This window comes from Phyllobates terribilis, unplaced genomic scaffold, assembly GCF_046119375.1.
Source record: "Phyllobates terribilis strain yellow unplaced genomic scaffold, ASM4611937v1 Scaffold_5__5_contigs__length_657084704, whole genome shotgun sequence".
Lineage (NCBI taxonomy): Eukaryota > Metazoa > Chordata > Amphibia > Anura > Dendrobatidae > Phyllobates > Phyllobates terribilis.
In genome coordinates, this window is record NW_027362765.1 from 417,595,795 (window position 1) to 417,612,084 (window position 16,290).

Sequence of the window (16,290 nt, forward strand, 5' to 3'; positions counted from 1 at the left end):
CAAAACCAAAAAAAGTACACATATTTGGTATCGCCGCGTCCGAAACAACCTGAGATATAAAACTGTCACACTAATTAACTCCTTCTGTGCACACCGTAATAAAAATAAATAAAAAACGGAGCAAAAAATATGCTTTTTCATCATATCGCCAAACAAAAAGTGGAAAAAAATGCGATCAAAAAACAAAATAGAAATAAAAATGGTACCGCTGAAAACGTAATCTTGTTCCGCAAAAAAAAAGCCGCCATACAGCTCCATCAGTCGAAAAATAAAAAAGTTATTGCGCTAAGAATAAAGCAATGCAAAAAAATATTTTTTTCTATAAAATTGTTTTATTGTGTAAAAGCGCCAAAACATAAAAAAAACTACAGTAAGTGTAGTATCGCTGTAAACATACTGACCCGAAGAATAACGCTGCCTGATCACTTTTACCACACACAGAACGGCATAAAAAAACCCCTCAAAAAACAATTCCTGAATTGTTTGTTTTTGTTAATTTTACCTCCCAAAAGACGGAATAGAAAGCGATCAAAAAATGTCACGTACCCAAAAATGTTACCAATAAAAATGACTCTGTCGGCTGAAATATGGAAAAATTATAGCTCTCAAAATATGGTGATGCAAAAACTAGATTTTGCAAAAAAAAGCGTCTTTTAGTGTGTGACAGCTGTCAGTCATAAAAACCCGATATAAATCTAGTATCTCTGTAATCGCACCGACCCGAAGAATAAAGTAATCTCATCACTTATACCGCACGAGGAGCGGCGTAAAAAATAAATAAAACCAATTCTTCACCTGCTACTGATTTGTTTATTATGTCTCCCAAAGATCGCAGTAAGGTTCTGCTCACATTTATCCTGCGCTCTGCGCTGAGCGCTTATGTAGCGCCCCGAGGGTTCGGCCGCTACAGGGGTATTGCACCTCAGACCGGAGGTGTGATATTCCACTCCCAGGTAAGGATGGAGTATGGACCAGGGCTCAGTTAGCTGCATACAGCACACACACCCCATTTCCGAGGGACAGCTCAACGGTGCTCCCACTAGACATAAGTGCAGGCACAACCGACCATGTCCCTGCTGGAGTGGGGAGGGAGGGGTGGAACACCCAGTGCTGTAGGGGCAGATAGGGGGCGGTTCCTGAGTGTAGGAAGGAGCCCATTGGTTGCTGGTCACCTGGGCTCATGGCTAGAGGGAGGTATAAAAGGTGGGCACCATCTTAGATCTAGGTTCTGTTCTGTGGAGAGGAGAAGACAGGGAGCAGCAGCTCAGGCTGAGTGCTGCTCCAGAGGCAGGCCTAGGGAAGAGGCCGGGGCCTGAGAGGAGAAGGAGAAGTGGGCCTGGAGAAGAGGCCGAGGAGGAGGTGAAGGGGAGCTGAGATTCTGGCTCATCTCAGCTCCAAGAGAAAGGAACAGAAACAGAAAGGAACTGCAAAGAAGGAGAGACAGAGAAACAGAAGGGCTCAGGAACCAAAAGGTGGAAGGGACCCTAAGAACCCACGAGAATCCAGGGTGCAGGGTCAGGCAGATTAAGGGTACCGGATCCCAAGTTGGTGGAGGAGAAACAACCCTCAGCCAAAGACCGGTCGTCGTGATCATATATTGGTGCGACACCTCATCAAACCTGCTAGGAAGGCACCATATAGGACAGCGGAGGACGGGGCCCACATTTAACCGCACAGGTCCGCGGCAGCTGGACAAAAGTGGGTCACTGGTGAGGCAGGCCAGAGAAAGGATAAAAGGGGGTCCTGTGCCATGCTCCTGAACTGCCTGGGAGTTGACCGAGCCCCTCACCTGGTGGACGCAGCACGGCTCGGGCGGTCACTGCTGGCCGAAGTGACCTGGAACAAACGAACTGTGAGTAAAGACCCTGGACTGTAACTTGTTGTCTGTGTGCTCCTTCGCGCCTCCAGCACTATCAGCACCAGGACCCGCACTACCATCACTCCCAACATCCACTACACTGCCCTGGGGCTGCACTCTTCCTGTGGGGAGTCACATCACCTCAGCTGCACCCATCATCAGCCCCAGCGGACTGCCTTGCAGCGGCGGTTCCTAATAACCGCAATCCACGGGTGGCGTAGTCGGACATTATTTGGAGCGCATAGCAGACTACCATTGGCCTGACCACCCTGAGCCGCGGGACCGGGCCGCCACTACTACTACCCCCATCGTTCCCCTATCGCCCGGATCCGCGTGCCCCACGGCCCAGGGGGCGAGTCAGCTTTGGCGTAGTCGGCAGGATCATTACCAACCCGCCACAAGCGGGTATTGCGTGCCTGAAGAAGATTGCACATGTACCTTGAAAAGGGGTTTCCCGCCATCCGGGGTCGTTTCCCGCCGTCCGGGGCCGATTCCCGCCATCGGACGCCATCTTGGACCGTTTCCCGCCATCTTCATTAGTCTTTCCCGCCCTGGCAGAGCGGACGCCATTATGTGCGCACCAAAAGACAGCAGGAAGCCACCTCCCATCGTGGGCCAGGTCCCAGAATGGCGCCAAAGAAGGAGCCCGCCCCCACCAGCCATGAATGCAGAAGTGGAGATGTCCATCAACATGGGGGGGCTGCCCCTGAAAGTGATTGTTAGCAGAATGCCCCAGGACCACCCCCTCTGGGGGCGGAGAGAGAAGAAAACTGTGGGGCAGGGCGCAGTCTGGATCAGTCTGGCCAGGCCGCACCCGGAGATGGAGGGAGAAACCAGTTCCGGTACCCTGGCAAAGGGCCTGCTGCAAGCTACACCACCATGCAGCCTCACCGAGCTGTTAGCCCATCTCCCCAAGGAGGACCCCGAATATACACGGGCGGCGTTGGAAGAGCTGGACCGGAGGATGGTCCGGGCGCAGCAGGACGTGATCGCCGGATGGAAGAAGGAAGTGGCCCGGCGGGCTGTGATCCTGCAGCCGAAGGCACCATCGACGAGCAGCGCACCAGCCACCGAGGGCAGTGAAGGCCGAGCGGAGGCCGAGGACGACGCCACGGAGGAGGCCGCGACAGCAGAGGCAGGTAACGGAGACACCCCTGCACCGAATCCTGAGGCCGCCGACCTGCCCCTGCACCCCGTCACGGAGCCCAACGCACCGGGACCCGCCGTCGACACCGTGCCCCCGCCGCCATCAACCGGCCCCCAGGCCGTCGACGCTGCCGGTGAGCCCCGCCCCACGCCGTGCCCTCTGACCCCGGGCGTGCTCAGCCAACCACCATCGCAGGCCCGGCCGCAAGGCCCTGCGCCCCCGGGCGCCGCTGCCCCGACGGAACCCCCTGCACCTGCTGTACCGCCCTTGAGAGCAACCAGGAAACAACCAGCACGGGCCTGGTCGCAAGGTCACGTGCCCCCGGGCGCCGCCAACCCACCTGCGCCCCCTGCTGCTGCAGTACCACCACTGGGCGCGCATCTCTTCACCCAATACACCACTCCGGATGGGCTGCCTTTCATCTGGCCCCCGAGTTTGTCAACCCCCGCTTCCGGAGGAGCCCGTCCGCGGAGGTCGAAGTACCCTCTGAGCCCCTCATACCTGCTCCGGCGCCTCAGGAAATCCCCCAGCTGCCATTGGAAGATGCCCAGTTTGAATGGGACCCCACAGGGGAGGACCTGATGGGGTTCACAAAAGAAACGTGAGCGGGCGCAGCTGAGCGGCGGGAGGCCTGCCGCCAACAGCTGGAGATGTTTGAGAGGGAGCAGCGAGAGCGGCGGGTGAAGCAAGAGAAGCTGCAGGTCCAGAGCGCGGAGCAGAAAATGAAGGCGCGACGAGATCCCCGAACTGCCCGCAGACCCCGAGTCACCGGGACTGTGGTGAAGTTCCAGATGGATATAATGAATTTTTTGGAGAATATTCTTAAGAGAGTTATATTGGAGAAAGTTGAGATTCAATAGACCAGGGAGCTTTTGCAGATCAGAGAGGGAGAGGAGAGCTCCATCGGTTAAAATCTGGTCAATTGTAATATTGTCTATCTGGGAAGTGAGCTTATCACTTGTGTATGACAGTTGATCCGCTCTTATCAGAATATCCGATAGTTTTAGTAACAGAGATGAGGGTGGAACTAGTAATATGTGAGTTTTTGACCAGATTTTAAGCATCGTGCAGGTTAGAGGATTGGTTTGGGTATGGTAACGCCCCGCTTCTCCTTGAAAAATTTCTTTCTGGCCAAAAAAAGAGGGGGCCTAAAGGGGGGGGTACTGTAGCATCGGCGTCTCTGCCCCGTACAAGGCAGAGACGCCGTTCCTCTCACCTCCCCGGTCCTGGCGCGGCGTCCTCCAGCGCTTCTCTCCCCGCTGCTTCCGGCACGCGCTCCTTCCCCGGCAGTGTGCTTAGGGCGCGCGCGCGCTCCCCCTCTCTTAAAGGGACCGCGCGCGCCGTCCTAAGGAGTCCCCGGCCAATTGCCGGAGGACCTCCCATATTTAAGGCACCTCCTCCAAAATGGAGGTGCCCGAGCAATGTTGTTGCAAAGCCTTCACTCTGCTTCAGCCCTCAGGTCCCGTTACCAGTTACCTGCCAGTCACCTGCCAGATTCCTGCTTGATACCTGCCTGATATCCGTTTACCTGCTTGCAAGCCTGCGGTCCGATGGTCTGCCTTCCGACACCTGTCAGTCTGTCTATGGACCAGCCTGCCCGCTCACCTGGGAGCGCTCATCTGCTACCTGCCTGCTAGCCTACCTGGAGGCTCTGCCGTCACTTGCCGTGACTACCTGCCTGTCCAAAGACTCTCGCCCGCTCACCTGGCAGCGCTCACCAGCCACCTGCCTGCTGTCCTTCTACCCAGAGACTGTCCCTGTCACTTGCCGTGACTACCTGCCCTTCTACCCAGAGACTGTCCCTGTCACTTGCCGTGACTACCTGCCCGTCTTCCCTGGGAGCCACCCGCTTCCTTACAAGGACCGCCCCCTTGTATAGTTGCTCAGAGGTTCCGCCTCCCAGACCCGTTACATGTAACATCAATGTGCGTGCATTTATGCGAGGTTTTGCAGCTTTCCATATATAGGAAAAAAAAAGTGAGTTTACTTTTTTGAGGTAAGAATCTGGTATTTGGATAGGAAGCATAGAGAATAGATATATGAATTTTGGGAGAATTAAACTTTTAAGAATATTCTTACGTCCTGTCCAGGAAAGGAAGGCGTCCCGCCATGTTTTAATAGTTTTTGTTACTTTATCTATTAATGGAAGATAGTTAAGGGCAAAAAGATCTTTTTGGGATCTACTCAATTTGATACTTAAATAAGATATGTAGTGTTTGGGCCAGGAAAAGGCGTATAGAGATTTCAGTTTGGATAAAGTGTGGGAGGGGATATTCAAGTCTATCGCTTCTGACATGTTCACCTTGAAGTTAGTTAGTGAGCTATAGTCCTTTAGTATCTGTATCAATGCCGGGAAGCTTTTAATGGGGTTGGACATAAGGATTAGTAAGTCATCTGCGAAGGCAGCTGTTTTGTGTTGTGTTTCACCTACTGTGACACCCGATATTTCCCTGTTGAGTTGTATTGCTGCTAAAAGAGGTTCCATTGTTAGAATAAATAATATCGGGGATAGTGGGCATCCCTGTCTCGTGCCATTGTGGATGGTGAATGGTTCTGTTAAAGAGCCATTGATTCTGATGCGTGCTGAGGGGTTTGTATACATACTTAGAATGGCCTTGACTAGTTGAGCTGGGAAGTCAAAGCTAAGGAGTGTTTCTTCCAGATAGATCCAGTCCACCCTGTCAAAGGCCTTCTCTGCATCAGTCCCCAGTAACACCAGGGGGAGTTTCTGTTTGTTAACGTAATGCATAAGGTGAAAAATTTTATGAGCATTGTCTTTTCCTTCTCTTCCTCCTACAAAGCCTGTCTGGCTCGAAGATATTATATTAGAAAGAAGTTTTGAGATGCGACCGGCGATCAGGCTAGCGAATAGTTTTAAATCCACGTTTAATAAATCGGTCGATAGCTACTACACAGTTCCTGATCCTTGCCCTCCTTGTAGATCAAGGATATTCTAGCTTCAAGAACTTGGGCCGGGAACTTGTCTCCATCTAATAATGAATTAAATGAAGCCAGCAAGCGAGGCAAGAGGATTGAAGGGAAAGACTTGTAATATGTGGCTGTAAAGCCGTCTGGGCCTGGCGCTTTGCCTGAGGGGCATCTTGACAGGGCAGACCTAAGCTCGTTTAATTGAAAAGGTCTAGTTAGCTTCTGTTTTTGTAGGGTTGTAATTTTTGGCATGTCAAGTTTGGATAAGAAGGATTGGATTTTATGTCTTCTTTCTACTTTTTCCTTAGAGTTTTCGTTAGGTCGTAAATTATACAATTGCTTACAGTAGTTTAGAAATTCCAATTCTATCTGGTCATAATTAGATAAGGGGGTCCCTGTGGGGCTTTTAATTGTGTGTATGTAAGTTCGGGGTTGTCTTTGTCTAATTCTTGAGAGCATAAATTTAGATGCTTTATCGCCATGTACATACATTCTATTCCGCCAAGACGCATACCATTTTGCAGCTCCAATGTTTAAAATATCCTTAAGCTGTTGTCTTGTTTGAGATAGCTGCCTTAGAGTTTGAGAATCCATGTGCTTCTTATGTTTGAGTTCAAGGTCTGCAATTTCCATATATAATGTATTTATTCGATGTTGCTTTTGCTTGTTAATGAATGTGTTAATAGATATCAGTTCTCCTCTCATCACGGATTTGTGAGCTTCCCATAGAATCGGCGCCGAAACCTCACCATTGTCATTCTGCTCAAAGTACTGATTCAGTGCCTTGGTGATGCGATCATGGGTATTAGGTAGGTTCAACACCGATTCATTGAGCTGCCACGATCTATGAGTGGGGTAGGGTTTATGTAGTGTCATTTCTAAGGTTACTATAGAGTGGTCGGAATACACATTAGGAAGAATTGAGGATTTTTTAATCATGGGGAAAGTATTTTTTGAAGCAATTAAATAGTCAATTCTATGGTAGGATTTGTGCAGATGAGAGTAGAAGGTGTAATCACCTCCACACATCAATCACTTGTAGTGACTGAATATGTGATTTAATTCTATTTAAATCCCTCTGAGAGACTTACTTTTCTTTTTTGTGGTGTCTATTAGAGGTTCCAAAGCTATGTTGAGGTCACCTCCTATAATAAGGACTCCTTCTCTGAATTCGTTAATTTTCCTCAAGGTCGATATTAGCCATTTCATAAGCTTTTTATTGGGGGCGTATAGACTGCATATTGAAGGTCCTCCTTAATCTCCTTTGTAACACGGACATGAAATCATGAATTCCTAATACCTGCTATATGCAATGACAATCTTCTACAAAATACTCTACCCATAGGAATCACTCTAGCAGCAAAAGCTAATAAGCCGAGAACAGATTCAATTTCCTTAACTTTAGTTTTCTTCTTAACATACAGCTCTAAAATTGCCGTCTTACATTTCTCAACCTTATTAGTTGGCAACCTGAGCTCACCTCTCAATGAATCAATGACAATTCCTAAAAACTCCATACAACAAGTTGGATAAACTGTCTTTTCAAATGCTAGTGGTATACCAAAATCATGACAAATATTCTCAAATGTCCTCAACAATTCCAAACAAACCTCACTCTCCTTAGGCCCTACAAACAAGAAATCGTCTAAATAATGAGCCACGCCACCTTCAGCACACTGCATGGCAACAACCCATTCTATAAAAGTAGAAAATGCCTCAAAATAAGAACATGACAACGCACAACCCATCGGAAGACATTTATCAACATAAAATGAACCGTCAAACTGAAAACCTAAAGACTTCCACATCAGCCTTAGCCATCAAAGCCCCAGGCCCAAACCCCTTTACTATCTCCACTGCAGTATCAAATGAAGTATAACACACTGTCTTTAGATTCTCATCAATACTGTCATTAAGGGATGCACCATAAGGATAAAACAAGTGATGAATAAGTCTAAAAGCATTAGGTTCTTTCTTGGGTACAACCCCAAGCGGTGATAAACAAAACTTGACAAAAGGTGGAACTTCAAATGGTCCCTGCCACTCTCCCTGCCGCAATTTCCTTATCAATTTTCGTCTTCACCACCTCAGGGAGTAAAGCTACAGACTTTAAATTATTTACCCATTGACAACCAGTACCACCAAAAGACGGTATATCAAAACCATTTGTAAACCTGTCAACAGCCTGGCTGTCTTGTGATTTGGGTACTGATATAACCATACCCGCATGCTCTCCACCTTTACCGGCGTCAATGCCCTTGTTAAGGTACTCCCTTGTGGAGGGCTGCCCTGGCAAGCTGGCTTTTTTAAAGCATCTCGGCATTGGGTGAGCCCCTCCACAAAAGGAGCACTCGTGCCTATATCTGCAGGTGTTAGGCCATTTACACTGATTTTCATTAAATGCAAAACACGTCCCTTTTCTCAGCAGATAAGCACTCCATGTATCCGAACTCACCCCCTGGGTTTGTGGCTTCTGAAAATGATTAACCAATTATTAAAAGACCTCGCAATAGGTCTCCTCCTATGTTCCTCATCCTTCCTCTCTATACATGCCAACACTTCTTTAGACGCTGGTAGTAATAACAATACATCTATAAACTCACTGCGCCATATTTTCTCTTTAATAGCCATAGGCAAATGGTAACCTAACGGCGAAACTGCGCACGTCAGTGCCTCTTTATAACATGTCTCCCCCACCCCCTTGACTCCTGACGCTATGGGTGTCACTACTGAGTCATGCCCCCCCACCGGCCCGTCCAGACCCTCATCCAAATGCCTCCATACTTCAGCAGCATCCTGAAGCTGAGAAGACTGGCTCACTGAGGCTGACATGTCAGACTGACAGAGGAGCATACCCTTCAGCGACCCCAATAAACTAGCTAGCCGAGACAAGGTAGTGGGAAGTTGGGGATAAGCAGTGTCGTACTCACCACCCGATGTGCTGTCCTGGATCCTGCAGCTGTGACCGCCAGCATCTCCAGCCTGCACACTGCCTGACCCGGGACCATCAACGGCTTTAGGCAGCCAGAGGTCAACCGAGCCCTGGCCAGCCCGCAGACACTCTGCACTTTCTCCTGGTGCCCTCTGTTTCCTCCTCCTGTCAGACCGTCTGGCCCCGGTGCCCTGCGGTGGTGGAAAGGCAATCCTCCTCTTCTTCATGCGCTCTCCAGCGCGCACACCGGCGGGTCCTGATGATGCCCACTCACCAATCACTTAACCCTATCACCTTGTGGACGTGACCTAAGAAAAATAGCGGGAAAACATCTTCCCTCCATTTAACCCCTTCAATACCAGAGGAATACAAGGCACCAGATAATACCATGTATTTGACGTGCCCCCTGGGCCGTGGGGTACTCAGTGCCAGGCCGGTAGATGCTGGGGGTGATGTTACAGTGGCGGTGACCCGGTCCCTGACCCAGGGCGGTCAATAAAAGGGGTTATTTACAGGGGGTTTATAGTGTTTGTAATAAGTTTGTGATGCCACCTGTGGAATGCGGCTAAAGGGGCCGCCGCTGTGGAGCAGTCCACTGAAGGTGATGTTATTGCAGCAGGGATGGTATGACTCTCCACAGGAAGAGCTAGCTCCAGGGCAGTGTTGTTGTTATGGGTTGTGCTGGGCGTTGTAGTGCAGAGGTCGATGGCGCAGTAATAAACACAGAGGCAGTGTAGTGCAGTCCTCAGGGTCTTTACTCACGGTTGTTGCAGTTCAGGTTACAGGTACCAATGTAACTTCCCTCAGCGTGCTGCTCTTACTCAGGGAGGGGTTCAGTCCACCCCCAGGTAACTCCGGAGTACTTAGCAGGACCCCCTTCTGTGTGTTTTCTCTCTCTCTCTCTGGCCTTCTCTCTGCACCTCACACCTAGTGTCCCCAATCCGGTACCCGCGGGCCTTGGCGGGCGACGTCTGTTCCGTCCCCTGGGTCCTATATGGCTACCTTCTCGGTGAGACTGGTGTGGACTTGTGGCTACAGGACATAAAGTACTGCAGCCTCCGGTTTCTAGTTGGGTATAGAGTCCTCCGCTAGTTGAGGGACAAGTTCCCTTTGTACGGCCTGACCCCACCACCGCCTGGCAGATTCGGGCGTATGGGTGGCATCCAGCACTGCCGTACCCCTGAGGTCCCTTCCTCGGTTCCTGGAGCCTTTCCTGCTCCTCTCTTTTTCTCCTTCAGTCCTGGGACTCTCACCAGACCCTTCTCCTGAGCAGAGCTCCTGCAGAGCCTCTGCTCCTTCCACTTCTCCTCCTCTGACTGGCTTGCTCTTTCTAAGATGGCTTCCTATTTATATCTTCCTATCATGTGCTCCCCTAAGCTGCTCTCTCCACCCACACCCACTACATAGCTCCTCACACCAGCTAGGGAACCTGGGACTGTGCTCTCCCTCAGGAGCAATCTCGCCTTACCCCCGCTGCGGGTATGTGTTGGATGCAGGTGTTAGGGTCCTGAGCAGTACTCCTTCCTTACCTGAGAGTGAGATACCACACCTCTGGGTGAGATGCTGTACCTCTGTGGCGACCGAACCCTCAGGGGCGCCACATATTCGCCTCCTGAAGGTCCAGGGAAAATCATTCTGTAGCACATATTAGTAAAGGCAGACGGCTTAGTGAAGGGCTGGATGTTATACCACATGGGCAATGAGACTTAATGGAAGACTTAAATTCAATTATTAAGAGATGTGTCCCAATACTCTTTATCTATATATTGTATTTTGCTTAATGGGGCTATGTTGCAATTCCAGACACAGCCTCGGGTCAAGAAAGGTACAGTCGAAAGTAATAGAGACCTTGGTTCTAGGCCTTGGTGGAGGATGCAGATTCGGGACCCTCACTAATCACAATATCTAGTGATAGTCAAGCACTATCTCCATAATTCCCACAGACTGTAAATGGAGTGGTGGTCATACCTGCAAAATACTACCACTCTATTACCCAGGGAAATATGGGACCCTTGTTCAAGATCAGTGATGGCCCCAGTGGTGAAATCCCCAGTGATCATACAATTAACAACCTTGTTGTGTAGTGATAATAAATGTATTTAATCCATAGGCGCTATTTTCATGACATAAAAAAGTTGAAAATTGTATTACACACCATATTTGCAACTTAAATTTTTACGTTTTCCACCTCTCGCCATCTTTGAAAAAGTTCCAAAAAAAGTGGCCGTGGTTAGTTTTGAGCGGCTTGGATGGAAACTGCATTAGACTAAAGTGGCTCATGTTGTAGTACAGATCTACATCTTCTCATAGCAGGCCCAGAGTGTCTGACAGTGAGACACTGATAATACTGATATAGAATGAGACACTGATAGTTTAATAATCAAAAATTAACAAATAAAATAAAGAAAAGACCGATAATTTATTAACAGAATCTACGAAGAACCTTCAGATAACCTTTATATTTGTACCTTCTTTCATCAGAAAATATATGCTGTTGGTTCCAACAGTTCTGAAGGCCAAAAATAATCAGAAATTCTGTCTGCAATTTTCCCATCTTAATGAGTCTGTTACTGTGACTGTGGCCCTGGAGACAGGGGCCGAGAACATAACATTACTGGAGAAACAAGTCACACAACCTGACGAAGACAACTGCGTCACTTTTAAAGTAAGTATTACAGTATACTCGCCACGAACACCGATCACTCATTGCACACGTGACTCAGATGCGACTGTAAAGGGCAACTACGCTTCTCACAAACACTCGTCCACTAACCTATCACAATAGTCTGGCAATGAGATAAGAGCACAACACAACCAGTTCACACATCCACACCACAATTCTCGCTGCCACAACTAACCGATTTGTTAGGCAAGTGAGACGTCTGCCCTGGGTTTACTGGTGCTTGGAACCTCAGAAGTGTTTATGTCCTCCTATGACAGATATGTCGGTGGATTGTGTTGACAGCTGATTATTATCAATATGCTATAGAAATATTGCATTTATTGTGTATCATGTGCTGTCCCTTGTATGAACTGGAGACGTCCAGTCTACCTAAGGGCAATTATTTCCCCTGCATATATTAGGACTTCTTTTCTAGCGTGAATGCGTGCAGGAAGCAATTAGTCTGTTTTTAGAAAAAAATTATCATTTTTTTTCTAATTTAATGACTGACAATTTATCGATACAGTTATAATGTATATTGTTCTTTTCAGACACCTGACACTGACAAAGCAAATGTGGGATATATCACCCTAGAAGCTGAGGGGAGCACACTACATTTCAAGAAAAGGAGACGCGTTCTTATCAAACCTCTGGAAAACCTAGTGTTCATCCAAACTGACAAACCCATCTACAAACCTGGACAGCATGGTGAGAATTACCAAACAATTTTTTTTTGTTTTTTTTTCTTTACATTTTTACATATATTAATAATATATCTGCTATTATAACCCATTAGTAGATATATTATTGTTGCAACCTGTTCATTAGCACGAGGTCCCAAAAAGGGAAAAGGGCCCATTTCCACCTCCAAAGCAGTCAGAATTGTGCATTTTGACGAGCTAATGGACTTCAAAGGGCCCATATACTGTTCTTGCACGGGGGCCCTTTTCTGTCTGTGTCCACCAGTGACCTTCAGCATGCCAAAATCATGTTGTAGGAAGATCAATGGGGTGACAAAGCATCAAAGGGGTCAATTAGGGCAATCAGTGCAAGCTGCAATGGCTGCAGTTACAGGAGGATGCCAGCTGTATAGCACTGCCTGACTCGCTGTGTGCAGGATTCATATTCCTTTAGAATTATGTGTGTGCTACCTTCTTTTTTGCCACAAGCTAATAACTGGACACCTATATATCTTTTTGTAGTTAAATTTCGTATTGCCGCACTGGATGAAACATTTCATGCAGTATCTGAGAAGGTATGTTGAAGATTTCCATGTTTAATAGTTTAAGCTTCTCTGTAACGTTCCTACCTGAGGAAAGCATATTGTAGAGGGGGCGATGCTAATCTTGGCAATATATAATTTTTCATAATTTGATTTAGTATTTTAATGTAAAAAGCTGTTTAAATCCTGCCAGGAAAAGCCTGTGAGTCCTGATTCCCCCGCCCACATTCAGTGATTGACAGTTTTATATGCATACTAACTCTGTGTGGGAGGGGCCAACAGGACTCACATGCTTTTTCTAGAAGTCCAGGCAGGATTTAAGCAGCTTGTCATATAAAAAAATACAAAATTAAATCAGAAAGTAACATAACCCTGAGATCAGAGTCTCCTCTTTTATCCTATGCTGCCCTCAGATCAGAGACCTCTTAGATCTCCTGATCCAACCTAATCAGAATTTAGCAAAAACTGATTTTGTTCTGATCAATAAAAAAATTATTTGTTTATTAGGAATAAATATCTTCTCGTTCAGTTGAATGATCGGACATTCAATACGTGACGGAACATTTATCAGGAAATAACATGAATTTTATATCTATTACAAAACAACTGAAAATGAGAAAATTATTTAAGAATTATTTATAGTATATGGATTTTTAACAAATTGATAGAATTATATTGCAAAATCATTGGCCCCTTTAAATAAAAGAATAACAATAATTGTGTTTCTTGCTTTCCCTTTCAGTTTCCTGTGGTCTATGTTGAGGTAAGACATTTTTTATAATTATTACCAGATTTAGCTATTACAGTCTTGTTGAGCATATTTTCTTGTAACATGTAGATTGGCTTACTCGGCTGCTTAACGAGGTAGTCAAAGGAATTCATTTTGTTTAAATATTCATCTGGTTTATTAAAACATGCCTCATAAACCAGTACAAAATAAATTAGACACATTCAGTCTTGTTGGCACAAATTAGCAGCATACATTACAATCCATATAACTGCGGGGTCCGGCCGCTCAGAAATCAGGGTGGAGCTTTTTTAAGCAACAGCCCTGCTCTTTTGGTCAGCTCTCCTTCAGAGCACACACAGAACAATCATTAAGTCTAGAGACTTCACTTTTACCTCCTGGACCACACCTTAGGGTGGAGATATGGTGAACAGCCTTCCCGCCCAACTCTTTAGCTGTTCACAACAAACCTGGCCCTCTCATGGCCGATTAACCCCTCTCAGCACATAACAGGCTGGAGCAAACTTCCAGGTTCATATCACTAAAGCTAATAACCTCAGTGAAACATATCTCCCCTCCAGCACATTACCAGTGACCCTCTTACACATGAAAGACACTATAACGGAAACCCATCAAGACTCTATTAGTCAAGAAGGTTGTTCTAGTGACATTGGTATCCATTGTTTGACAAATCCCTTATAGCTATGAAAGCCATTTCTTTGCTCCTATGACAAAACACCAAAACTAAAGTCATAACACAGAACTCACCCATGTCTGTCCAATTTTTCAGTTCCTGGCCTTTTTCAAGCAACGTGATATAGATTATTAAAGTGACCAAACATCATTCCCAGTTGTTGGGTAGATGAGCACACAAGTTTGTGTAATAGATAGATACGATAAATAGACACGATAGATACGATCAATAGATATATAGATAGATAGATAGATAGTTGGACAGATAGATGGATAGATGCATCTGTTTTTCAATAAACTATAAAAGGGTAGTAAAATAAATCAGTAGGACTCTCTTTTGATGTAAAAGCAAAGAAATGAGCTGGTACATATGTTGATATAAGTGCAGTGTGTAGGTGCATAATGTAAATCAAACATAATCTAAAATTAAAACAATGAGCAAATCCCCTCAATACTTAGTAGATACTGTTTTGATTAAAAAAAGCATAAAAGCCATCCCACCGCGACTAGGTGTACCCAATCAGGATAGTCCTAGCTCTAATGTAAGGCCTCTCTATGTGCCAGAAGGCCTCAATAGACGGGGGAGGTAGAGAGGACCCAGGCCTCACTGTTCGGACACCTGTCTCTTTTGACATTAACATGGAATATTGAAATGTCTGGTCGTGTCATCGTATACATTTGGATATAACCTCGATGGTTAGAAACTCAATATTTCTCTATTTTTACAGCATTTATTACTGGGGTTAATTGAACAGTTAAATATATAAAACACAATTTCTTCTTTCAGGATCCTCAGAGAAATCGCATTGGCCAGTGGCTGAATGTGGAGACAAAGAAAGGAATTGCGCAGGAGTCCTTCCTTCTGACCTCCGAGCCCCGATTGGGAACATATAAACTGGTTGCTCAGAGGCAAAGGGGCTCAGAAATTAAACAACACTTTACCGTGGAAGAATATGGTATTTTTCTCTTCCTTCTATCGGTATATAGAAAGGGCACAACAGATTGTTCTCACTAATACGCAATAAAAATAGTCGTAATTTTTATGTAGTTTTTGAATTTGCGTGAATATTCCCATAAAATCAAATTTTCAGTAGTAGAAATCTTGGTAACAAGTAATAGCTACACATGGCAGCCGCAGTGTATAACTATTATTTACAATTTTTTTGCAGTGCTACCCAAATATGAGGTGAAGGTAACAGTCCCGTCAGTCATTACCATTCTAGATGAGGAAGTTGAGGTGACAGTATGTGGCAAGTAAGTTTTCTACCTAAGAAATTCTGACATAATACAGCCGACTTGTAGTTTTGAGCAGGGGACAGACACTGATTGCAAAGGACCTCTATGTAGCATGTGTGTCGGTGTGCCCCCATCATGCCCTCTCGCATATGCACGCGCATACATTCATTACACACATACACATCACACAACCATAACTTTTTTATTTTTACGTAAAGTTCCCTACTTGATCTGTTTTTGTGATGAGCTGTACATGGTATACCAGTAATTTATGCGCAATTTTACTATCAAGTGTCATATTAATATCAACTTTTATTATGCGCTTAACACAGAAAAAAATGCTGAATGGCCTCTTCCCCCCCCAATGACTTGCCTCCAAGGAGAACATGGTAGCATCCTCTGTAGTGGGCGCAAATAAAGCGTTGATCAAACATACGAGCCAGAGTGTAATTAATCCGTGCATTGTTAGAGCAGTGGCTCATGAGTCCATGTAGCCAGAAGGTGACATGTGTGCAACAAGAGTCCAACATATGTGTCCATACCATTATTATTGTATGTGCAACATGTGTCCAGCTCATGATAGGCTGCTATGTATCTATCCTGAGCCATGGAAAAGCCTTATCAATGCAGCAAACGCAACTATTTTTGGAAAAATGTTAACAGGTTTTTTCTCCTAATATGAACCTATAGCTATAATTTGCTGCCCTTACATAGGACATCATATTTAGTTGACATATGCACTTTAAATTCAGAGCACAACTTATTTTTATTACCATAAATTGTGCCGCCTACCTGAATGGCACCCATTCCCCTATACAGCTCAACCCAGCCATTTTAGCATCCATTCTTTAATTAATATTACTAATGTACCTGCAGTTAAAGCAG

General features: G+C 46.0%; 1 protein-coding gene across 1 annotated transcript in view; it reads left to right on the top strand.

The window, feature by feature from the left end:
* LOC141273402 (alpha-2-macroglobulin-like) overlaps positions 1-16,290 on the top strand; it is a 67,281-nt gene that overhangs the window by 10,544 nt on the left and 40,447 nt on the right. The window contains exons 2-7 of the mRNA XM_073685171.1: positions 11,347-11,530; positions 12,079-12,235; positions 12,730-12,782; positions 13,492-13,512; positions 14,957-15,125; positions 15,339-15,423. Of these exons, the coding sequence (XP_073541272.1) occupies positions 11,347-11,530; positions 12,079-12,235; positions 12,730-12,782; positions 13,492-13,512; positions 14,957-15,125; positions 15,339-15,423 (669 nt within the window). The remainder of the gene's footprint in view (positions 1-11,346; positions 11,531-12,078; positions 12,236-12,729; positions 12,783-13,491; positions 13,513-14,956; positions 15,126-15,338; positions 15,424-16,290) is intronic.